This window comes from Pygoscelis adeliae, unplaced genomic scaffold (genome assembly GCF_000699105.1).
Source record: "Pygoscelis adeliae isolate BGI_AS28 unplaced genomic scaffold, ASM69910v1 Scaffold514, whole genome shotgun sequence".
Lineage (NCBI taxonomy): Eukaryota > Metazoa > Chordata > Aves > Sphenisciformes > Spheniscidae > Pygoscelis > Pygoscelis adeliae.
In genome coordinates, this window is record NW_008824594.1 from 545,268 (window position 1) to 567,537 (window position 22,270).

At 42.5% G+C, this 22,270-nt stretch overlaps 1 protein-coding gene across 1 annotated transcript in view; it reads left to right on the forward strand.

The window, feature by feature from the left end:
* Positions 1 to 22,270, forward strand: part of ANKHD1 (ankyrin repeat and KH domain containing 1) — a 106,716-nt gene that overhangs the window by 77,919 nt on the left and 6,527 nt on the right. Inside the window, 15 exon segments of the mRNA XM_009322292.1 lie at positions 558 to 771; positions 1,958 to 2,133; positions 2,817 to 2,979; positions 4,162 to 4,257; positions 4,552 to 4,668; positions 5,741 to 5,915; positions 6,262 to 6,715; positions 7,171 to 7,248; positions 9,411 to 9,557; positions 11,050 to 11,160; positions 12,746 to 12,895; positions 13,203 to 13,708; positions 13,711 to 14,778; positions 19,835 to 20,029; positions 21,103 to 21,357. Coding sequence (XP_009320567.1) covers positions 558 to 771; positions 1,958 to 2,133; positions 2,817 to 2,979; positions 4,162 to 4,257; positions 4,552 to 4,668; positions 5,741 to 5,915; positions 6,262 to 6,715; positions 7,171 to 7,248; positions 9,411 to 9,557; positions 11,050 to 11,160; positions 12,746 to 12,895; positions 13,203 to 13,708; positions 13,711 to 14,778; positions 19,835 to 20,029; positions 21,103 to 21,357 — 3,905 coding nt within the window.

Genomic DNA, 22,270 nt, shown 5'->3' on the forward strand with positions numbered 1-22,270 from the left:
CTTTCCCTTTTCTACCATCTGGGATCTAGAAGTCAGACTATTTCCAATAGAACCAGGTAAAGGAACCAGCCAAAGCATTCAGGGCAGCTCTATGTGTGTGTTTGAAGATGTCTTTTTCAGTAAGAGGAACGAATTTACACAGCTATGTCTCTTAAGCCTCCTCTTTATTCATTTTAAGAAAACTTACATATATTCTATCACTAGAGAAAGTTAAAACTGCAGCTGTGCTAGAAGCATGTTTTTTCTGAATGAATCAGAAGCAGCCTTGATTTTTAGTATATGTATTTTAAGGCTTATGTGTGCTTCAGCCATCTGAACATCTAAAAGCTGAAATGTATTTTCCTTGTTTATAAATTGCAATTGTCTGTTGCATGTAGTTACTCTGATGGTTTCTCCTAATCAATTCAAAAATGCTAGTATTTTAGGTCAGTGTCTATATTTGTGTATGTTACACGTTCCTTTCTGGCTTACAACAAAACATTTTCCTCTTAGATACACTTACATTTCCCAGAGCATTCCTCGGTTCTAGGAACTGCAGTTTGTTTCTTTCCCTTTAGGACCGGGAGTAAGCTAGGTATTTCTCCTCTGATGCTGGCTGCTATGAATGGCCACGTACCTGCCGTGAAACTGTTGCTTGATATGGGTTCTGATATTAATGCCCAAATCGAGACCAACCGGAATACAGCCCTCACCCTGGCCTGTTTCCAAGGCCGAGCAGAGGTGGTCAGTCTGCTTTTGGACAGGAAGGCCAATGTTGAGCACAGGGCAAAGGTAAGTGTGTGAATTGCCTTTCCTTATGACTTATTTCTAACAGGTGATTTCTCTGAGTCGTCAAGTTTCTTCAAATTTTCCTGTTACTTTGAGCCTCTCTGGGCTCAGAGGACTTACTAAATCAGAGGACTTATTAAATGTTCTGAAATAAGTTTGTTTTTAAAAAAAAAAGCATCAATGGTGATGAATTTTTTTGCATTAGGGAAAAGCTGACTGGTCCTTCTGCATTCATAATGAAACTTAGATTGACTCTTGTTCTGTAGTACTGAGAAACTTTTCAGGTTTAAGCTTGATGCGATACTCATTAACAGAACACATAGATACACATATTTTTACATATGAGTGAAGTCTAGGCAGGAAGAGAATAGTGTTGCTTTTAGTGATTCTCATCTAGAACAGATTTCTTGTCTGCAACAGCAGTAGTGCAGTCAAACTTTGTAAAGCTTTTACGTTGCTGTAGAACCCGTGGCTTCAGTACTGTGACTTTCTGTGCCTCTGAAATGCTCCACAGGTCCCATCCTTTGGTACTCTGGGACAGCTTTGTGTCTCCTGCCATAAAGCAAGCTTAAAGCTTGTGTAGACAGCCAGACTGATTTCTCCAGCACAAAGGAATTTTTGGTAACTCCTAAGGCTGCTGAAATAATTGCTGTGTCTGTCTACCCCGCCTGCTTCTGGAATGACTGTGGCTGGAGAAAAGGGGATATGGATAAAAGCCAGCTCTCAAATGGTCAGTTGGGCATGTTAGCAGCTGGTATAAGTTTATTTGCCTGGCAACTAAGTTGGGCCCAGATCAGTCTCAGTGCTAAGGGAGGCTAGAGAAAAGCTATAAAGCCAGTTTCTGAGCATTTTCATAGAAACACTTGTGTCTTCATTTGGATCTGTTCTAACCTCTGTTTTAGAAATCCTGTTGTAAACTTTGTTTTTGCTGTTGAGACAGCTATCTGGTGGTACTTAGTCAACAGTTTGCCTGGGCTTGTATAAATCAAAGCCCAAGAGTATTGTTTTTTTGGGTTTTTTGTTTGGTTTGTTTTTTTTTTTTGAGAAAGAGACTGCTTGAAGTTAGGCTCCTAAACTAAATATAAGCAGCTAAATAAAAAATCTGATTTCCCTGTGTAGAAATCATTTATGTCTTATCCAAAGTATATTGTACAAATTTCACACTGTGTAATTCATTCTCTTTGCACAGACTGGTCTCACACCTCTGATGGAAGCGGCTTCAGGAGGGTATGCGGAGGTTGGAAGGGTTCTCCTTGATAAAGGAGCGGATGTTAATGCTCCACCTGTGCCTTCCTCAAGAGATACAGCTTTAACAATTGCAGCAGATAAGGGTCACTACAAGTTCTGTGAGCTCCTGATTAATCGGTAAATTATTTCTTTCTCATTAGTGCCACATTTGTTCTGTAATGTATTCCTCTGTGGCAAGGGTGCCCTTGTTTATGTTGCCTCGTGCATCTGAGAGCAAAGGGAGTGGGAAGCTTTGGAAGTAGGATGTTGTATCTGTTCCCTACTCTCCAGTGTTATCCTGGAGTATCCTGCTACTCCAGTGTTAATTAAGCTAAGCAGGCAGCTGGGACCAGAGGTAAGCAAACAGCGTGTGGCTTGGCAGCTCTGCTGTGTATTAATCCAGCAATTCCCACATGAGCATTTCCCCACTGTCACTTGGGGTGCAAAGCCTGGAAGTAGCTCTTGAGCTCTTCAAGCGTAACCCTATGTGCTGCTAAAATCTCAAGGGGCTGCTTTGTCCTGTGGGTAGTCACCACATTAATCATAATTTAAAGGACCCGTGGTTGCTAGTTGCATAGCGGTGGTGCAGTAGGCTACATTGGGTGAGTGTTTGTTTCGGTAAGGGAGGTTTAAATAACGCCTGTGTCACTACGTTGCAACTTAAACAGCAGATTTCAGGGACAGAATTTCTCTATCTAGCCACTAGATTTCAGTAATTAAAATTATATATCCAATTGTACTCTGATCTTTCATGATCTTACTTCCTGACTTCCACCTTTACTCATACCTCGTTTCACTCGATTACACTTGTACTTTTTTAGAGGAGCACATATTGATGTTCGTAACAAGAAAGGAAACACACCTCTGTGGTTGGCAGCTAATGGTGGTCACTATGATGTGGTTCAGCTGCTTGTGCAAGCAGGAGCAGATGTGGATGCTGCAGATAATCGGAAAATTACACCTCTTATGTCAGCATTTCGCAAGGTAGGAGACCAACTTAATTTTATGTTTCAATGCTAAATGTTTTCAAAATAGAGTTTCTCATTTGGTCTTAAATCTGAATGCTTGGTTTTGGAAGAATCAAATACAACACAGCAAAATTACTGTTTTGATAAAATGCCTGCTCTAAAGTAATCATAATCTGCGTACTTCACACAGATTTAATTTTTGAGAGGTGAAAAACTTTGTTCCATAAACCATGTTAACTTTACTATTTACAGTTATACACTGTCCAAAAACTTTCACTGTTTGAGATTTCACTGTCTTGAGATTACCATAGCCCCCTCTAAATTTCTGAAGATTGTACTGCTTGTTTCAGTCCTGCTTCTGAGATGAATGAAACACCAGTCTGTAATAAGCTGTCCCGATTCCTTTGTGCTTCTCCTGTTCCGTTCCTAATTTGTTGTTGAGTGGGACACTTTGTGTAGTCAGCTCTTTTGTCACTGCCTTTTCTCCTTGGCGGGAAGAACGTTGCTTTGTGATGGTTTCATCAGTTATGTTGTTGGATGCAAGGAGCATAGCCATAGCAGAGGAATTTATTAACAGTAGCTGCTTTGCCTTTAACAAAATACCAAATAAGGGTACAGCTTTTTTGACAAACAACAATACCGAGCATGCCACTGCTGTCCCTCCATTGCTTTCAAATAACTTGAGAGACAACTGTTGGATAACTTTCTGTGTGGTTGCACAGTGTACCCCCTCAATGAGTGAATCCAGCAGCAGAGGAATATGTTTGCTAGGATTATACTCGGGTGGCTCAGTTCCCTGATCAGACTTACCTTGTAGTTGAACCATCTAAGTTAGCTCCGTGGTGTGAATGGCAAGAGGGTGGGTTGGGGTGACAGGTGGGGTCTAAAGAGGGTCCTCTTGGCTGTTACTGAAAACATGAACAGCTGCCGCTGCCCTTGGGCCTGGTTTGGTCCTTCTATTTTAAAATAAAAAATTACTTGTGGGAGAGCTTGTCTTTGCCAGCATGATGTAGAACAGCAGACATGCTGTCAACACTGAGCAAACGGTAACTTCCTTTCTTCCCAAACAGCAGCTTACCAGAAATGTTCTTGCTTATTTTTAGTCTTTTGCATTGGACTAAGAGATATCAAACTTGTATTTTGATGAGAAATGTTGACAAGTTTATACAAGGGATTAGAATTTTCTTTGCTATTCTAGGGGCATGTGAAAGTAGTTCAGTTCCTGGTGAAAGAAGTTAACCAGTTTCCTTCGGACATTGAGTGCATGCGATATATAGCGACAATAACTGACAAGGTGAGTTTAACTTCAGGAAAAGACCCTGTCCCTTCTTTTCAGGGAAAACATACATGAGAAATTCTTAAGTATTCAAAAACTGAATGTACATGTTTGCTCATGTATGTTTGATTTGGAGGTTTGTGCATGTCTCCTTTTTAATACGGAACTTAAAAATCAGCTTTGAGAGTCCTATTCTGTTGAAGTAGTTTGTATGTTTATGAATACAGGGAAGCTAATCTCATGTTTGTAGAGTAGGCCTCACTCCTCAATTTTAGTTTCTTATGGAGGTAATAAGGCACGTTTGCATTCCAGGACCTGTTGAAAAAGTGTCACCAGTGTGTGGAGACGATTGTGAAAGCTAAAGACCAGCAGGCTGCAGAAGCAAATAAGAATGCAACTATATTGCTGAAGGAGCTAGACCTGGAAAAAGTGAGTAGAGAATTGCTGTTGTGTAGCGTAACGGTTTGAACTGTGTACTTAATCTATAGGCTGTATTTCCTGTTGGTGCTTCTTAGGGCAGTAGTTCTTCATGCTGTGACTGTATGCGCTTTCCTTCCTCTAATATACAAAAAGTGAAGTGGATACTGAGGGTGGCAAATTAGAACTGACTTCTGCTTGAGCCACTCCGTTGTCATTTTTAGGAAAGCTTGGACTCGGCAATAGTTACCTGAGGTAGTAGCTCTTGCATTACTTCAGTGCAGATAACATGTCAATGAGGGAGGTCTTCGGTCTCAGTGGTGTGTTACGTATTGTGTAAGACGTAGTCCATAAGCATTTCACGGACTTCTACTCAGTGTTACAAAGGAGAGCCTGCGACCTGCCCGATGAGCTATATGGAGTTGGGCAGATAGTGGGGGAAATCAACTTCTCCCTCACTGAAAATACTGTGAAGTGCCCCAGAGTAATGCAGACACTTCTTAAGCACTCTTTAGTGGGCTCTCTTAATGGAGGCTCTTAGAATTTTTGATGAACAAGTTCCATATTAGTTTATTAAATTTTCCAGGTTGCTGATTCGTTAAACACCTATCAGTTGCTCTGCAAAGCTACAGTGTAGTGTAGTTGATTTGACTGATTCCATATATTAAAAAAAAGTGGTTCAAATGATAGCAGTCTTTTCTGTAAAATACTCTGGGAGATCTTTTTGACTCAAAGATGTGAACGTTGCTGCAAAAATATTAATGATGTTATTAAATGTTTTTTGAGAAAGGATTGAGATGATGAGAGATTTTGCTGGTTTTCCAGTAAAATTATATTTTTATAATACCTCTGTTTTGGTTGTTATTTTGCTGTCATTCCTTAGAAGTTTTGGGACCAACTAGTCCTGTTGTTCCATAACACCTGCCCAGTTTCTGCGTAATGATTCAGTATGTGACAAAGTCATTCTAGTTCATCGTGCTCTCTCCTTTCTACCTCCCCCCAGACTTCTAGGGAAGATCTGAATTATAAGTATAATTTAATCTGTGTGAAAATGTTTAAATATGGATCCTTTTCTCCTACATAGTCAAGAGAGGAGAGCAGAAAGCAAGCTCTTGCAGCTAAAAGGGAGAAAAGAAAGGAAAAGAGGAAGAAGAAGAAAGAGGAACAAAAAAGAAAACAAGAAGAAGATGAAGAAAACAAGCCTAAAGAAACTCTGGAACTGCAAGAAGATGATGATGAAGAAGAAAATGATGATGAAGGTAAAGAACAAGTGTTTCTGTGAACAATGTGGTTGTGGCGGTGCCTTTTTTAACCATCTAGGGAAGGGAACCTGTTTGAAAGGCGGCTTCTCTGGTACTGTGACATTGTTGCATAGCTTCTGCCCTCTGCAGCCAGAGTTCCTGGCAAAACTCCTTTGCTCACTTCCCCCCCTCCCACCTCCTTGTTCCTAAAAGTCTTTCACTCTTGGAGGATTTACAGCTGAATGCGGTGCAAATAGTCTGACAGCTCAGCAAGGAGCGTAACTTCAGCTGTAATGTCTTCAGTCAAAGCACCGATTTCTATATTTTGTGGGTTTTGATTGTATATCAACTGTTTTTCTTTCAGTGGAGCAAGAAGTTCCTATAGAGCCTCCTAGTGCAACTACTACAACTACAATTGGAATTTCTGCGACTTCAACTACTTTCACAAATGCCTTTGGGAAGAAGAGAGCTAATGTGGTGACTACCCCCAGCACAAACAGAAAAAATAAGAAAAACAAAACAAAAGAGACTCCTCAGAATATGCAGATAATTTTGCCAGATCAGCATATATCTCTAGCACAGCAAAAAGCAGATAAAAATAAAATAAATGGAGAGCCAAGAGGTGGTGGTGCAAGTGGGAACAGTGATTCAGATAACTTGGATAGCACAGATTGCAATAGCGAAAGTAGCAGTGGAGGTAAAAGCCAAGAGTTGAACTTCACAATGGATACAAATTCCTCTGAGCGGCGCTATGCCTCATTGCTTATCCCCTCTCAGGAAGAAAAAACGAGCACCTCGGCTTCAAAAACACCAACGAGGTGAGACTGCTGTATTGCTTCCCTATTGTTTCACAGGGTTTTACCTATGCCAATGTAAATTTTCTGTGGCTTAAGCTTTACACCAGCTGGTTCATTCCCAAAGTCTTGAGAAGACTGAATTTGCTTTATTTGCATAGCTATTAAATAATACTGTCAAGTTTGTTGAACGCAACCTCTTTAAAATGGTAAAAATAAGATTTTTTTTTTTTTTTGGCATTGCTGGCTAGTTTTTAATACTACTTTAGCAAAACAGCCAGTTTCCTCTCTGCACTATTTAAGCATCCATGTTGCATTGTCAACTTTATTAGAATAGACCTTAAAGTGAATATGCTGGGAATTTAGAAAGGAAGTGCCAGCTTTACTTATAATCTATTTACAGAAGTGGCTTCATTACCTTTTGATTGTTTTATGGTTTCATCATTAACTCATTCGAATTGCAATCTCTTTGTTCTAAGGAGGGAAGAAGTTGATGACTCTGAGCATTTCACCTGCCAGGTTGATGGCCAGTTTGATTTAACCTTGTCAAGCCAGAGGTGAGAGTCAAAAGAACTCGGTGAATGTACAGGAGCCATATGAATGGTTTGGAAGATCATTCAGTTGCCAGGGAATGAGCTAATAACTTTTATAACACCAGTTTCTGAATAGGTCATTGGTCTGAATCAAAAAGCTTAGATCCCATCTGAATCTGTAGTCTTTGCTTATTTTTACATGTAAGTAGTATGAGTCTGATCCACCATAATTTTCTTTTTTTTTTTCTTTTTCCTGCATTAAGGGAGGGGAAGAGGGTACGGGGGTTGATCTACAGGACACCTGGCTGACTGAGAACTCAGCTTCAGTAAGAAAGCAAACATGGGATCAAAAAGGGCAGCAAGCGAGAAAGCTGTTGCCAGACTGATTGAGGCACTTGTCTGGGAGTGGGAAGAGAGTCGGGATTTTCTTTTTTTCTTTTCTTTTTTCCCCCAGATTAAAGTTAGGTGCAGAATGAGTGGATTTGTCAGCCCTTGTGGCTGGGGGGGTGTGGGTTTTGGATTATCCTTAGGAATGTTAGAAATCAGATTTTGTCTATGTTCTGTGTTATGAACATAAATTGTTTTTGCCTTGGACCTTTTTTGTCCAAGGCCTCCTACAAAAGCCTTGTAATCCTGTGCAGTTCACTACAGCAGGGCTAACTACATGCGTACTTCTAACTCCTTGTTAGAAGCGGCGCTTCTGTTAGATAAAGTACACCTAAGAAACAAGGCAGTATATAAATACCAAAATGGGGCTAGTATATTTTATTAATTCTGCAATTTGGCTCTTGCACTAGGCAGACTTTGTCTGAAGATCATTTCTAAATTTGCTTTCTAGTCATAGACATGCTGATGACAAGGCTACTGTAACTGGAACTTAAACTTAATAATGATGCTTTTCTGAAAACATACCTAGACATTTTCAGACAAAGCAGAAAAAAGCTTTTAAAGTCTACTCTGGAATCAATATTCCACAATGGACTTCGTTCTTTTCTTTCATATGCATTTTCTTGTTCTCTTTGCCTCAATCATACAGTTATCTGAGGACAAGTAAAGTTCTCCAGAACTTTAAAATGCCTTGGGCAGGTGTATCATCAGAGAGCTATAACTTACTGAAGTAAAGAGAGAAAATGCTGCCATTTTAAAAGGCATATTGTCTAAACATTGCTTTTCATGTAATCAGTATGCTTGGGTTACTTAAATGTGGATAGGTCTCTGAACTTTGTATAAAGTATAGTATAAACAAACAGTTTGCCTGCAAGAAGACACAATGAACATAAAATGCTGTAAAGAATGGGGAATAAAATGGATGAATAAAAACTTGCATATAGTAAAGAGGAGGAGTGATGCTTAGCAGGATAGCTGAAGCGTGAGGTCCTCTGTAAAATTTTCCAGCCATGCTGTAGTTTTGCTGGGTTGAATCACATAAGGCTAGTTTTTCAGTGACTTGTGAAGATTGCTGCCTATGTTTCAGTGCTGCAGATGACCTTGTGAGCTCCCAGTGCTGCTTTTTTTCCACCTCCACGTAGATCAGTTAACCTAACAAGAGATTGCCTGTTCTCTCTCTCTTTCTCTTTTTCTTTCTCACCCAAACTTTGCATTGTTTGTATCACTAGACTATTGCTACAACTGTATTAGTACAGGTAAAGATACTTGGGCACCTGCTTCCAAACTGATGTCACGGGGGCTTAAATACATAAATATGCTCAAATATCTGTGCCTCAGTTACCCATTCATAAAACAGGGAGTGAGGGGTAGAAGCACTTTCTGGGGAATCTGTAACAATGAGAGCTAAAAAACAGATACTTTCAAGTATTTAGTAAGAAAGAGACATTATTACCAAAGTACCTTTTCTTAAAAAGCTATTCAAAAAGGAGAACACAGTATAGACACATCATCAGGTTGTGCCTAAGTGGCTGTGTACCACCTATTATAAACTTTTTTAATCTGATGTCCTTAGTGCTTCTGGTATTACTTAATTCAGTTTAGCACTCCACTTTTTGGAGGAAAGGTATAGGCTGTGGACTAAAAGGTAAAAAAACTACCTATGGAGTCACCCAACAGTTGTTCCAGGTAGAAAATAAGAATGAAAACAGTTCGTGCTAGTAGTTTTAAGCTGCAGAAATGTATACTGTAATGCTGTCATTTTAGTCTGTAATTTGTAATCAGCACATTTCTGTTCCCAGACTTGATGGTGAAGGTCACTCAAATTCCTTGTCAACTACTTACAAGCCTGTTTCCCTGCCTCTGACCTCTCCAAATGTGAAGTTGAATCTGACTAGTCCAAAAAGAGGCCAGAAAAGAGAAGAAGGCTGGAAAGAAGTGGTTAGAAGGTAAAGACTTTAATTCTGTGTTTAAAAACTGTGAGCTTTTTAGCTTGTAAATTATTCTCAAATATAGAATGTCCAGCAATGTTAGTTAATTATTTAATTGTATAATTAATTTATAAAAAATCTACCCCCCTTACTCTTGCAGTGCTGTGAAAACAAATTGCAGTCCTAACTTGTAGTAACTCCTCACTAACTTAACATCAGTATGACACAAACATTTTATATGGCACAAGGGTTTTCTTTACCTGTGAGTTCAGTGGAGTAAAGGATGTGGGGATAAGATAAAAGGGGGAGGGAGCAGATGGCATTGGAAAGCCCCTACGGCAGATGATTGCTTGCACATGAACTAAAGGCAGGATGGATGTTAGTACAGTAGAGGAGAGAGGTGGATGATCTCTTCAAGGCTAGATTTCATTGCACTTTGGGCGGTGACCTTGGTCGCTGATTCCATGGAAAATTTTGTCACCTTAAAGTGAGTGCTAGAGGTGTAATTAGGTTTAAAGATTTTCTGTAAAGCAAACTTTCCCTTTGTTTTTGTATGTACTGTTTTTTATTATATGGCCATTAACACCCCAGTATCTTTTCTGTAACCTTTATGATGTCTACTACTTGTAACGAGAAATTATCATCTGGCTTTCCTTTTTTTGTTCTCTTTATCAAAAAGGAATACAGCGTGAACATACAAGTGTCAGATGCTTTGGGTGCACTTATGATGCCCTCCTGCTTTTGTGTTCTGCAATGGTAGTGTCCAAATATGCTCATTTTAGAGAATTTTAGGCTACGTGCAAAGACTGTACGGAGGATTTAATGCATTCAGATTAGTGGAAGCCACAGACTGTTCTTAATAAAGGTTAAAAAGGCAGTTTAATCTGAAAATTGAAGCATTTGAACCTTTAGAGAGTTGGTTTGGTCTCTGCCTTTTGTTGTGTTCGCAAATGGGGTCTCCACCGTGACATGGCCTTGCTAAATGTATGGTTGCAGACTGCCCACCACTTGGTGAGTTGTGCAGGCGTGAAACCATTAAACGGGCAGCTGACTTTTCCAGGGCTGCACACAGACCCCACCATTGACCCTGGAGCTGCTCCGTCACTCCTCCTGGGTCTCTTGAGTCTCATAGGCTCAACTCAACTGCTTGGTTGGGTATTGTCTGCTCTTCTGCTGGAGGTGGTAGGGTTCTAGAGATGGCATCCAAAACCGACCTTTCCTCATCCCTGAGGAATCAGGCTTTGTGCCATAAAGAATGCATCCATAAAGTGTTCTGCACTGGTGTTTGCTATGCCCTGACGGATCGAAGCATCCGTCTTGCCAAAGAGCTTTTTGGTGACTTTAGATGTGCATGCAAAATGCCGGGGAGCTGCATGCCTTCCTCTCCTAAAGTCTCTCCTGGGCTCAGCAAGAATTCTTCTTCCCCCCTCTCCCTGTGAGTAACCCCCTGGCTAGAAGGGATGTCTGTCAAAGACGTAACCAATGAAAACATCCCTTCTGCCCTTGACAGGCAAGTAGGCAGAGTTTTGAAAGACCCTCCCCCTAGCAACACTCTGCAGCCAACACCAATTGAGCAATTTCAGCTGCAGAGAGGAGGGCGCTGCTGTTCCGGAGCAAAAAGGTACTGTTTTGGGCACTTCTCAAGGTAAAAACCATCAAGCTTGGTGGGCAGGGAGGGAATCAGCAGTGGGTGATGGGTGGGCAGGTGCCTGGGCACTGGGGTGAGCTCTCCTGGAGGAGGAATGTCTCCATAGGTGGTGGTGTGGGGTTCCTAGTGGGCTGAGGTGGAAGCAGACCAAGGTATGCTTAGGAGCCCTGTGAGTAATGTGGGTGTACCTCGAAAGTTAGGGGATGATGGAAACTCTGGTTTGGGGAGGGAGTGACTGGGATGTCTGTCTTGAGAGAGGAGCCTTGGGGTTGGAGCGGGGAAGAAAGCCCAAAGTGTGAAACAGCCTTGGGAGGAGAGCTGGGTGCGTGCTCTGAGGACCTGGTTTCTGGGGATGGGGAGGGTTGTAGCATGCTCTCCTGGCAGGAGAGGGGGACAGAAAAAACACCTTGGAAAGATGAGGTGATGCTTTAGAACATTTCCATATATTTAGATGCGTTTAAAATAAAATGGGTTTCATTTAAGTCCTATTAAGTGAGAAACAATTTCCTGAGGATCAAGTTACTTAAAAGTTTCCAAGACTGGAATAGCTAGGTGAAGCTGGCAGCCTTTTCAGGGGATGGTGGTGATCTGTACAGTGTTCAGAGGCACCTGCACTGTGATCACAGCGGTTTCTGAAACCCCTTTGAATCCCCTCTTAATTGTTCAGCATTGAACTACTGCACATCACTGGCAAGCTTGAAAGCGGTGTATGGGCTTGAGACGTCCAGCCTTTAAAGTCTGGGGACAGTGGTGGCCCAGAGAGACCTTGGCTGGGGTCTGAATGCAAGCATAGCTCGTGTTCAAAGACTTCCCGGTACTGTATGCCTGCACTGACCCACCAATACCATGTGAATTACAAACATTTTACATTGACTTATTTCGCTGAACACACGCAATACAGTGTTGTGGCCTGACAGTAAGCCTGCTTCTGAAAATCTGTGCTGCCTTCACGGTGGCTTCCAGCAGCTCCTTAAATCACAGAACTGCACAATTTAACCGTCTGCCATCCACCATTGTGTAGTGTCACCAATAAACTTTCAGATCTTGAGGTCTGAGAGAGGTGGGTACTAAAAGGGTTGTGAATGCAAGTGGTATTACAGAGCTGATCACTGGGAAAATATTGGAAAACCACCTTCTCCTTGCTATAAACCCTTGCTATAAACGATCAAAGTAGCTAAGCCATGGGCTTTTATATTTGAAGCAGCGCTATTTATGTAAATTTAGGTTGATAAGCTAAGGATTTGTCTCACTTTGAAGGTACACAAGATAAGATAAAATCCAAAAGGGTTTCTGACGCAGTGTGAGGCACGTATATCTGTGTTACAACAGTGGTGGAATAAGTGCTTCTGGAGAATCCTCATCAGGTACTGAGGATGATGAGCAATTTGAGTGGGGGAGTTTGAGAGGCTCCAAAGGGTGAAGAAAATATCAGCAGAAAACCACTTGCTGCCCTGAAACTTAAGAATATTGCTTCAGCCACATGTCAGACAGCGAGGGATTTTTTGTATGCCTTCAAAGTTTGAATACATTTCACAGATTTGTGATCTTTGTGATATAGGTCAAAGAAATTATCTGTCCCAGCTTCTGTCGTATCTAGAATAATGGGAAGAGGTGGGTGCAACATCACAGCAATTCAAGATGTCACTGGTGCCCATATTGACGTTGATAAGCAAAAAGATAAGAATGGAGAGAGAATGATCACTATAAGGTACAGTATCTAGAAATGAAAGTCTTGAGTTAGTCCACAATATCATTTGTTAAGAAGTTTGTTTGCTTTTTAAGATGGGAAATATTTAGCTTCTTGGTACTAGAATAGAACATATATTACTGCTGCCAAGATATGCTGAAGGTCTATTTTGTCAAAGATAATCCTTAAGTTACGCAAAAGTCAAGAAATAACTTACTGGCATAAACATGCAATAGACTTGCAGATCAGTATAAAATTGAGGCTACAGGATGTTGCACAAAGTGGGGTTTCCTTTTGCAAAAGATAAATATGTTTGTATTTAATCTAGGGGTGGTACAGAGTCAACGCGATACGCAGTGCAACTCATCAATGCCCTTATTCAAGATCCTGCCAAGGAACTGGAAGACTTGATTCCGAAAACTCATATAAGAACGCCTGCTTCGAGTACCAAATCAATCCATGCAAACTTTTCATCCGGAGTCAGCACTGCGACTGCTTCAAACAAGAACTCCTTTCCTCTCGGAGCACCGCCCCTAGTCACATCGCAGTCATCAACACTATCTACTTTCCAGCCTACTAACAAATTAAACAAGAACGTCCCAGCGAATGTGCGCTCATCTTTTCCGGTGTCTCTTCCTCTAGCTTATTCTCACCCTCATTTTGCCTTGCTGGCTGCCCAAACTATGCAACAGATCCGGCACCCTCGCTTACCTATGGCCCAATTTGGAGGAACTTTTTCGCCTTCACCGAACACTTGGGGACCATTCCCAGTGAGACCAGTTAACCCTGGCAGCACAAACATTTCTCCAAAGCATAATAGTTCGAGTCTTCTGGATTAGCTACTTCTAGTTGTCCCATTACTGTCTCTTCTGTAGCTGCTTCCACCCAACCGCTGTGTGTAACCAGTAATCGGACTCCCTCTTCGGTCAGAAAGCAGTTGTTTGCCTGTGTTCCCAAGACGAGTGCTGCAGCAACAGCAATCTCAACTGTGACAAGCACCTGTAGCACTCTGCCTTCAGCTTCCTCTGCCCCCCCAAACAACGGGCAAGTGCCCACAGCGTTTCTGCCATCTAATGCTCCACAAACGCAGCATTCTGCACTTAAAGCGGACTCTTTCTCGGCTGTCTCGGCACCCAAAGAGAAGGTGTCAACACCAGACCAGCCCGCTGCAAATGCATGCGCACCATCTTCGGTTGCAAGTAGTTGCAGTATGTCAGCTAGCAGCAACTCGGGAGTCGCTGAAACTCGCCCATCGAGCAGCCCTGCACCGCTAAATAATGTCCAAGATGAAATACTGCCAACCAGCATGTCAGAGATCAATCCTTCCATGTCGATGCCTTTTTCATCCAGCTCGGAAACTGCTCCTTTAAGCTTAGCGTCACCCAGGTCAGTTGTTGCAGATAATCAGGACAACAGTAACTTACCTCAAGTAGCTGTACCAGCACCTCGAGTTACTCACAGGATGCAGTCCAGAGGTTCTTTCTATTCAGTGGTACCAAATGCAAACCTCCATCAAGATCCTCAGTCTATTTTTGTTACGAATCAAGTTCCTTTAACACCTTCTCAAGGTCCACCTGCTGCAGTGCAGCTTTCGTCAGCCATGAACGTTATGAACGGTTCTCAGATGCACATTAACCCAGCAAACAAATCATTGCCTCCTACCTTTGGGCCAGCAACGCTCTTCAATCACTTTAGTAGTCTTTTTGATAGCAACCAGGTGCCAGCTAACCAAGGATGGGGAGACTGTCCACTCTCTACCCGAGCAGCTGCTGACCCATCTTTCACTGTTCAGTCTACCTTTCTGAATAACTCTGTGCTAGGACACGTGGAAAATGTGCATCCTGACAACTCCAAGGCTCCTGGTTTCAGGCCACCTTCCCAACGGGTTTCGACTAGTCCTGTAGGTAAGTCATAAAGATCATGCACTGGACAGAATTCGTTCTCCAACCATTACGCTTTGGTCGTCTCAAACTGATTGAGAAGTAGTTTACAAATGACAGTTAGAGAATAGTAATGTAATGAGGATGGCCTGTTTTTTCCAAGTGCTCTTTAAAATGTTGATGATGATTTTTTTTTTTTCCTCTTCAGCTCTTCTAGGATGTTAGGTGTTGGGAACATTGCAGACATTGCATTGCTTGTCCTCTGTAAGGCACAGGACTGCTTCCACCTGTTTGTAGAGTTCAGAGTAGCATTGATTTTAGCTTTTGGGTTGGAATGGAACATAAGATCAGGTGATACCAAACCTGAAGCAGCGGGGCCAGGACTCTTGACAGGTTCCAGCTGTAGGAGTGACCGCATGCAGTTGTTCAATATTTTATCTGAGACTCCAGCTTGACTCAGTGAGGGTAAACTCTCTGTACTTTTTGTCTCTTGATATGGCTCTGGGATTTTAATAAGCTTATGTTGTGCTTTGGGAAACCGGTGTGTTACTGCGTGGTGTGTTTTATTAGGAAGTTGCTGTCCTTCTGCTGTTAAGTACAGCAGTTCAAACTTATCTGCATTTATTTGAAATGGGTTAGGAACACTCACAGTGAGCTCCCTGCCCTTGCTGTGCTCTGTCTAAAGGATTATTATCATCTTAGTGCTCAAACTATGTTGCAGGCAACTGGCTGCACCCATTTGGCTAGAAGGGACCCTCAAGAGATATAGTCTGGGCCACCCTGTTCTCCCCTTCATTCTTGCCATAATGGCTTTATGGTGCCTTGAAGCTGGGTAGCTAGAGAGCCTTGCTTTGAAGTTGTCTTTACCCCCACAGTGTATGCTAGATACTTGGACTAATGCTTCAGGACTTGAATGCTGGATTGGGACAAGTCAAGTAGTTTGACTTTCAGACTAAAGGAGAAGGGGGCATTTGGAGGACGTCGTGGTGAGGAAAGAAGATTTTCAGCATTCCCATTCCTCTCGATTGATTTACAAATGCGCAGGACTTCTGAAAACCAGAACACTTCTCTCTGACTAGCTTTAACCACAAAACTGGGGTGCTTGCTATGACCGTAGTTTTATTCTTAATAGTTTAATTTGGGCTGTATAGCTCTGCAGAGCGAGTGAATACCTAGAGCTCTTGTGCCACGTCCAGTCCCAGCGCAGTAAGCAGAACCAGATGCAACTAAGGCTGTGGAAGGTAAAGTAACTGGACCTTGTTCGTCAGATAGGCTGCTAATAAAAGAATTGCCAGACCCTCCTCAGCAGACTCCAGAAACACTTTATGTTGCCTCAGCTTTTTATCTGCAGTGCTCTAAACTGGGAGTTGGCGGCTGCTGGAATAACCCCTGGGGAAGGCAGCTTATGGCAAATGGGATCTGCTGATTTTTCTGATGATCGCATCCTGCTGATGCTGAGACGGCTGACTGGGACTTCCCATAGCAGCAAAAAACTTTGCTGTTCCCTTATGCTAAGGTCATCTGTTTGTCAGTGAGAAAAATTTCTTAGTCCTTTATATATCCTTAAATGACTGTAAGTATTTAAAAGGTAGTCTAAATTTGTTTCTTACCTGAGTTAGGAAGGTTAGGTAGATACCCAAGGAGAGCTCACGCAGTTGACTTTGGGGAGATAAGTATGAAGTTCTTCTCAACCGAAGCACAAAAATATTTGGACAGAAGACATTTTTTTCTGAGCTGGCATTTGAGTAGGATATTGCCAAGTGAAGAAAAACTGCAAATGTAGATGTGCCACTAAAATTCTGGCTGGCAGGAGGTGACTGGTCCTTAGCTGATTCATTTAATGTCATTCTACTTAATACTGCTTTTGATCACCTTCATTTCAGAATCTAAACTGTCTGTCACACAGGAGGAGGGGGGCGGGGGTTAGGGGAGCCTGGGGAGAAGGGGGTGTTTTGAAGGTGTGATAGTGAGGAAAGGAGTGGGGACGGTAGGCTGAGGACCTCTCCGATGCCTTCCCTTGGAGTGTAAGTGTGGTCCTGTGGTCTGTCCACCCATCTCATTCACTGGCTCTTCCCAGGGGAACAGACCTTTCCATTCAGCTCTGCCTCCGAGGTGGGTTGAACTGGGGACTGCCATGGCTGTTTCCATCGGGTTCGATGGCAGGTTTCTGGCGATTTTGAGAAGGGAGGAAAAGGGCCAGTCACTGCTGGCTTACGCTTTGGCCAACAGCAGTGCGATGGACAAGGAGCAGTCTGGGCCTTGCCTGGCAATTCAGTACGCTTTTGTGTGATGAGAGGGAGTAGTGATGGCCATCAAAGCAGGTGGACTCCGATCCTCTAATCTCGGCTGTGACTCTACACCTGACGGAGCAGAGGTTTGTCTTTTGTGCCTGTCTTGCGCAGTTGAGCTGCGGCAATTTTTTCCACAAATCAACATCTCTTGGTGATCACCACCTCTAAGCTGACTTGGTGGAGGTTTAATATAATTTAATTGTGCACTAAACCAGCTTTTTCTTAACAAGTTGTCACCTCAGGGTGGAGATGAGTACTCTGCTTTTCCTATTCACGGGTAAGCTCAGTTGCAGCTTGAGTTTTCTCTGATTCACCAGCTCCTTCGAGGCACAGATACATCTGCAGATCTCCCCACCGGCTGTGGATTTGTTCTGGAAATGGCCTTTTGTCTCACTTATGTCTTTAGATCTCTTGTCCTAGCAGCTTCCAGATTGAGGGCAGATTTAGCCCAACCATTTGGGGAGGCTATGGAGAAGACAAAAAGAAGTCTGTCTGTAACTTCTTTCCTCCGCATTTTAAGAAGGGGCTTGAGACCTTGCTCACGTGGCATTAGAAGGTATCACAAACTTGAAATATGCCAGCTTAGGAAGCAGCACATGAGTATGAAGTAGCATGAAATGGCTGGGCTCCCTGTTTCACATGGAGTAACCAAGTGTTGCGGCTGTTTCTCTAAAGGTGGAGGTAGCCCTTGCAGTAACCAGTTTCTGCAGAAGTGCCTGGGGGCTTTGATAAACTGAATTTTGAGCAGAGTTTGTGTGAGATTGACACCAGTCTCGAAAGCTGAGTTATGCTTTCAGAGCATGATGAAGAGTTTGAGTTCATGGCCCAAGTAACTGCAGAGTATGGTATTGCAAAAGGTTTTAGTATTATAAAACCTGATTTTGTTGGTAAGTACACGAATAGGAAACTTGTTACTGAAATCAGGATTCTGTAAGTCATTGTTCATAGAAGCCATTTTTAATATTGAGCAAAGGTTTTTTTAATCCACTTTTATGAAAGGCAAGATAATGTTAAAAAGCGTTCTTTGCAACCTGAAAACTGACTACTCTGTTGAATTTGTGCATCTCTGGCTGCCACACTTTCACCTGTAGAAAATACACAGCAGTGCTGAAATGATCTTGGCTGTACAGCTGTTGCACTTTGAAAGCTGTGTACCCATCCTACCAAGCTGTCAAAAGACACAGCTGGGCATGTCTCTTCTGCAGAAGAGCTATTTTTGTCATAATCTCTGCCTTGTTCTCTGTTTAGGAAACCAGCAGTCTCCATGGGCGGCAGCAGCTCTGTTACCCCTTCTGTATGGGGCAGAGACTCGGGATCTTCAGTAGTTTGTTAGCCAGCTGGAAACTTGGTTTTGATGTGCGGTGGAATCGGTCACTATATGGGCCTTTTGACTACCTCTGAGTTGACTTCTGTGGATGGAGGGTTAGCAAGGGTGTCCCATCGGTAGCTCCACGGCAGATGCACAGGAAGGGCCCTCAGCCCGAGGTGCTGCATATTACTTATGGCTGGAGGCCAGTCTGCAGCTCTAGACAAACGCAGATCAGTCAAAACTGCATTTACAGGCAGCCTGCACAGGCATTAGCATCCTCCTCATAGCCATGGAGTCTTGCACTTTGTGCTGTGACAAACCCTGAAAGACTGTCCTCCCATGCTCAGGTTCCCTTGTCTGAGCACCCCATGTTCTGGTGGTGGCGGTGATTTATTTCTCCTTGTCTCTAATGGAGACTTTTTTAACCTTTGGGGTAGGGCTAGTGAGAAAAATACCTCCTTCAAATCCAGTGGGTCATTTCTGTCAATGTGAGCAGGTTGGATCTGGCACTTCTGGAAGCAGTAAATCAGGTTGACTTGGTTGGTAATATTGGGGGAAAAAGACCTGGCTTTCAGGAACGTATCCAGGCGATGAAAGGCGCACCTCTAGTCTATGACCAAAGGTATTACCTGTCACCACTGCTGTTTGCAGACTGCTGTGGTGTAAGTAGGTACAACCTTCAATCTTGCTTTGCAGCAATATAGGCTGGTCCTGGTTGTGGTCATTTTCAAATGTTTAAATGGTTTTGAAACTAGTCTTGTTTAATAGGCCCTTGAAACTAAACCCAAAACTCAGGTGAACACATGGCCATGCCCGTTTCTGCTTTCAGGTAATAACGTGTGATAAGAGCTTTTACAACATTTTGAAAAGTACTTAAAAGCTTTGGCTTAATAAAAACTGTAATTCCCCCTTGCTAATAATTTTTGTGGGACTTTGAACTTTCTCTCCATCTCTCCCTTCCTCTCACACATCCCTGTAGAAAGCAGCCCCCTCACCTGTTGTGCTGTGCATCGTCAGTCCTGTTTCTCTGGACACAGCATGCTCTGACCGATCTATATATGAATGTACCTGTAGGATGGCAAAAACTGTACTGCAGCGAACTCCTTCCCTGGTGCCGGATTCCCCTGGGACTTTCACAGAGCCCTGTATCCCTGTTTGGCTTGCGTGGCTTTTTTGTAAGCAAAAGGTCCTTGCCACTCCCACCTTTCCTCCTTTGCCCTCCCTGCTAAGATCGTTTCTTTCCAGTGACCAAAGGGATGGCTGTCTTTTATTAAAACTTCAGGCCAAAGCAGAGAGTGTACAGAAATGCCTTCTGTCGGTTTCTAAGGGAGAATCGTGCACCTGTAAAATGAACTTACCGTGTGCAGATACCCCCGAAGGTGATGAGATGCTTTAACTATATTTGGAGCACTAGCTCGCTCTGGTGCTTTGAAGCAGGTTCCCAAAGAGAGATATTTAATCAAATTTATGTTTATTTCAGGCTTACCCTCTCTAGATCCATCCAACAGCTCTACAACTTCTTCTTCAGGTCCTTTGACAGGCTTTTCAGCAAACATACAAGGAGCACGGGTTTACCTTCAAGGGCCAGCGCCTGTTGGGACTCCCAGCTTTAACAGACAGCATTTTTCACCACATCCTTGGACAAGCGCAACAAATTCATGTAGGAACTTCATGGGTCTGTCTTAGTTAACTATAAATTCATAGCTATTGTCTTTAGTAGATTTGTAACTTGAGGGGAAATTACCCAGTGATGCACACAATGCTTTCCAATTGCTTTTAGCAGCTGTGAGGATGGCGTGCACATCCCAAGCTGTACTATTTTGTGTTTTTTCCCATGTAAAATGCCACTAGTTCTGGTAATGTTACTAAAGGCATATTTGGGCAAAAAAATCAGTCATCGTAGGCTCTGAGAGGAGAGGCCATGAAGCTGTGGGGGAGTGGAGGTGATTATACCAAGCTAAAGATTCCCCTCTAAATAGTATAAGTGTAATATTAGGTGAAAATGTCATGTTTGCCATGGTTTGAAGCTATGCTTGCTTTTTTTTTTTTAAATTGGGATTCTGGAATTATTTCATGTTACTTAAAATGTTCCAAAATCTTTAAGCATCATCCGAGGTAACAGTGGGTTTTCCTCCTGATGGGAAGAACATGGAAGTAGCTTTACAGAAAATATGGGTCTTTGATTCAGAATCTTGAGTGAAGAGGCTTTTCATGTCACTGCATGCAACTTCATTGCCACTCTGAGCTTAAGAACCAAAATGTTTAAATGAGTGCTCAAAGGAAGTTGGATTTCCCAAGAAGAGTCAGTGACGCTTCTGAAGTTGGTGGGATTTATGTTCTTATGTTACACATGGCTTTGGGAAGCTGTCCAATTTCTCTTCTGCTGGAAGTGGTGGATACCAAAACCAGGCTGTTTAGATATTTATGGTATTTTGGCTGATGTTTTCACCTCTTCCTGAAACTCTTCCATGTTTCTTATTCTTTCTTGTAATTAATTTAGATGTACTGCTATGTCATGAGAATATCATGATTCTGATGGCTGAAAGCATTTGTGTTATAATGTTGATTTTAGAGTTAAACTCTAAACAGAATTTCTGTGAAAGACTTGAAGAATGCTTGCCAAAAAAGCCTTTAAAACCTTTTTATCATTTGCTTTGAGATAATACTGGGGGGATAGAGCGGATAGCATTTATGCTCGCTAGCTTGTGTGCTTTGTGTGTAATTAAGCAAGAGAAATACTCTTTTCAGCAGGTGAATCTCCTATTCCATCAGTTTCCTCAGGATCATCTTCGCCCCTTTCAGCTGCTTCTGCACCTTCTAACTTGGGCCAGCCAAAAACGGGTAACGCCAATCAAGATCGAAAGGTACCCCCTCCCATCGGGACAGAAAGGCTTGCTAGAATTCGACAGGGCGGATCCGTCACTCCTACACCCTTAGGAACCAACTTCACGGCTCCTGTCGGTCACAGCGGTATTTGGTCCTTCGGAGTTAACAGTGTATCTGGTAAGTCTGTTGTACAGCCTGGGGTAGCCTAAAGAAACTTCTGGGGCCTTTTGGAAGTTCTACATTTGAAAAGAAAGTTAGGGAGGAGGAATAACGTTCCACAGCCTGTAATCAACTTCTGTGTAGTACGTCCTGAAGGGAAAACTGGTGTCAGTGGTGGGAGAGTGCGTATCAATGAAAGCGCTGTGGTTTTCTCTCCTAATGTAGGTTGTTCTCACCCAATCCAGATTATCTGTCAGCGTATACTTGTAAACCCTGAGAACAGTTCGGAAATCTCACATTAAGCCTATTGAATGATACAGAATTTAAAAAGTAAACAACTTTTATCTGTTAAGGGGGTCCATTTCCAAGTCTGACCCTTGGCCTAAAAGGCCTCTGTCCAAGATTCTAGCTTGCTTTCCATTAACATTTTAAAATGTTAATTGTGGTGCAGCTAATGCATCCAGAAACACATAGCTGTGGATGCTGATTTTTGCACTGATCTCCTCATGACTCTTGAATAGTATGGGGTAACTTCTGTTCCAAGCAGCCCCAGATCAAAAGAATGATCTTGAAACAGCTGAAGTTTTACATCCAGTTTTCTGATAGTTTGAGGTTCTTGTGGAAAGGAGGAGCTGCAGCATTTGAGGTGTAAAGTGTTTCCATTGGTAACTTTAAAGACAAATGTTTAATAGTCCTGTATTTGTGTTATTTTTCAGTGAAGCCCTCCATACTTTGGTTAACTTAGCGTCTCAGCATTGCAGTGTTTTTTCAAGAAAAGCTTGTATGTGCTCACGACAATGCTTGGAGGTTTATTGGATCTTAGCTGTTCCGCTGTGGACACCTGAAATTTGCAGTTACTAGTAGTCCCCATTGTCTCCACACTTGTCTGGAGGATCAAGATGAACATACATGCAGATGGCATGTGAAACTT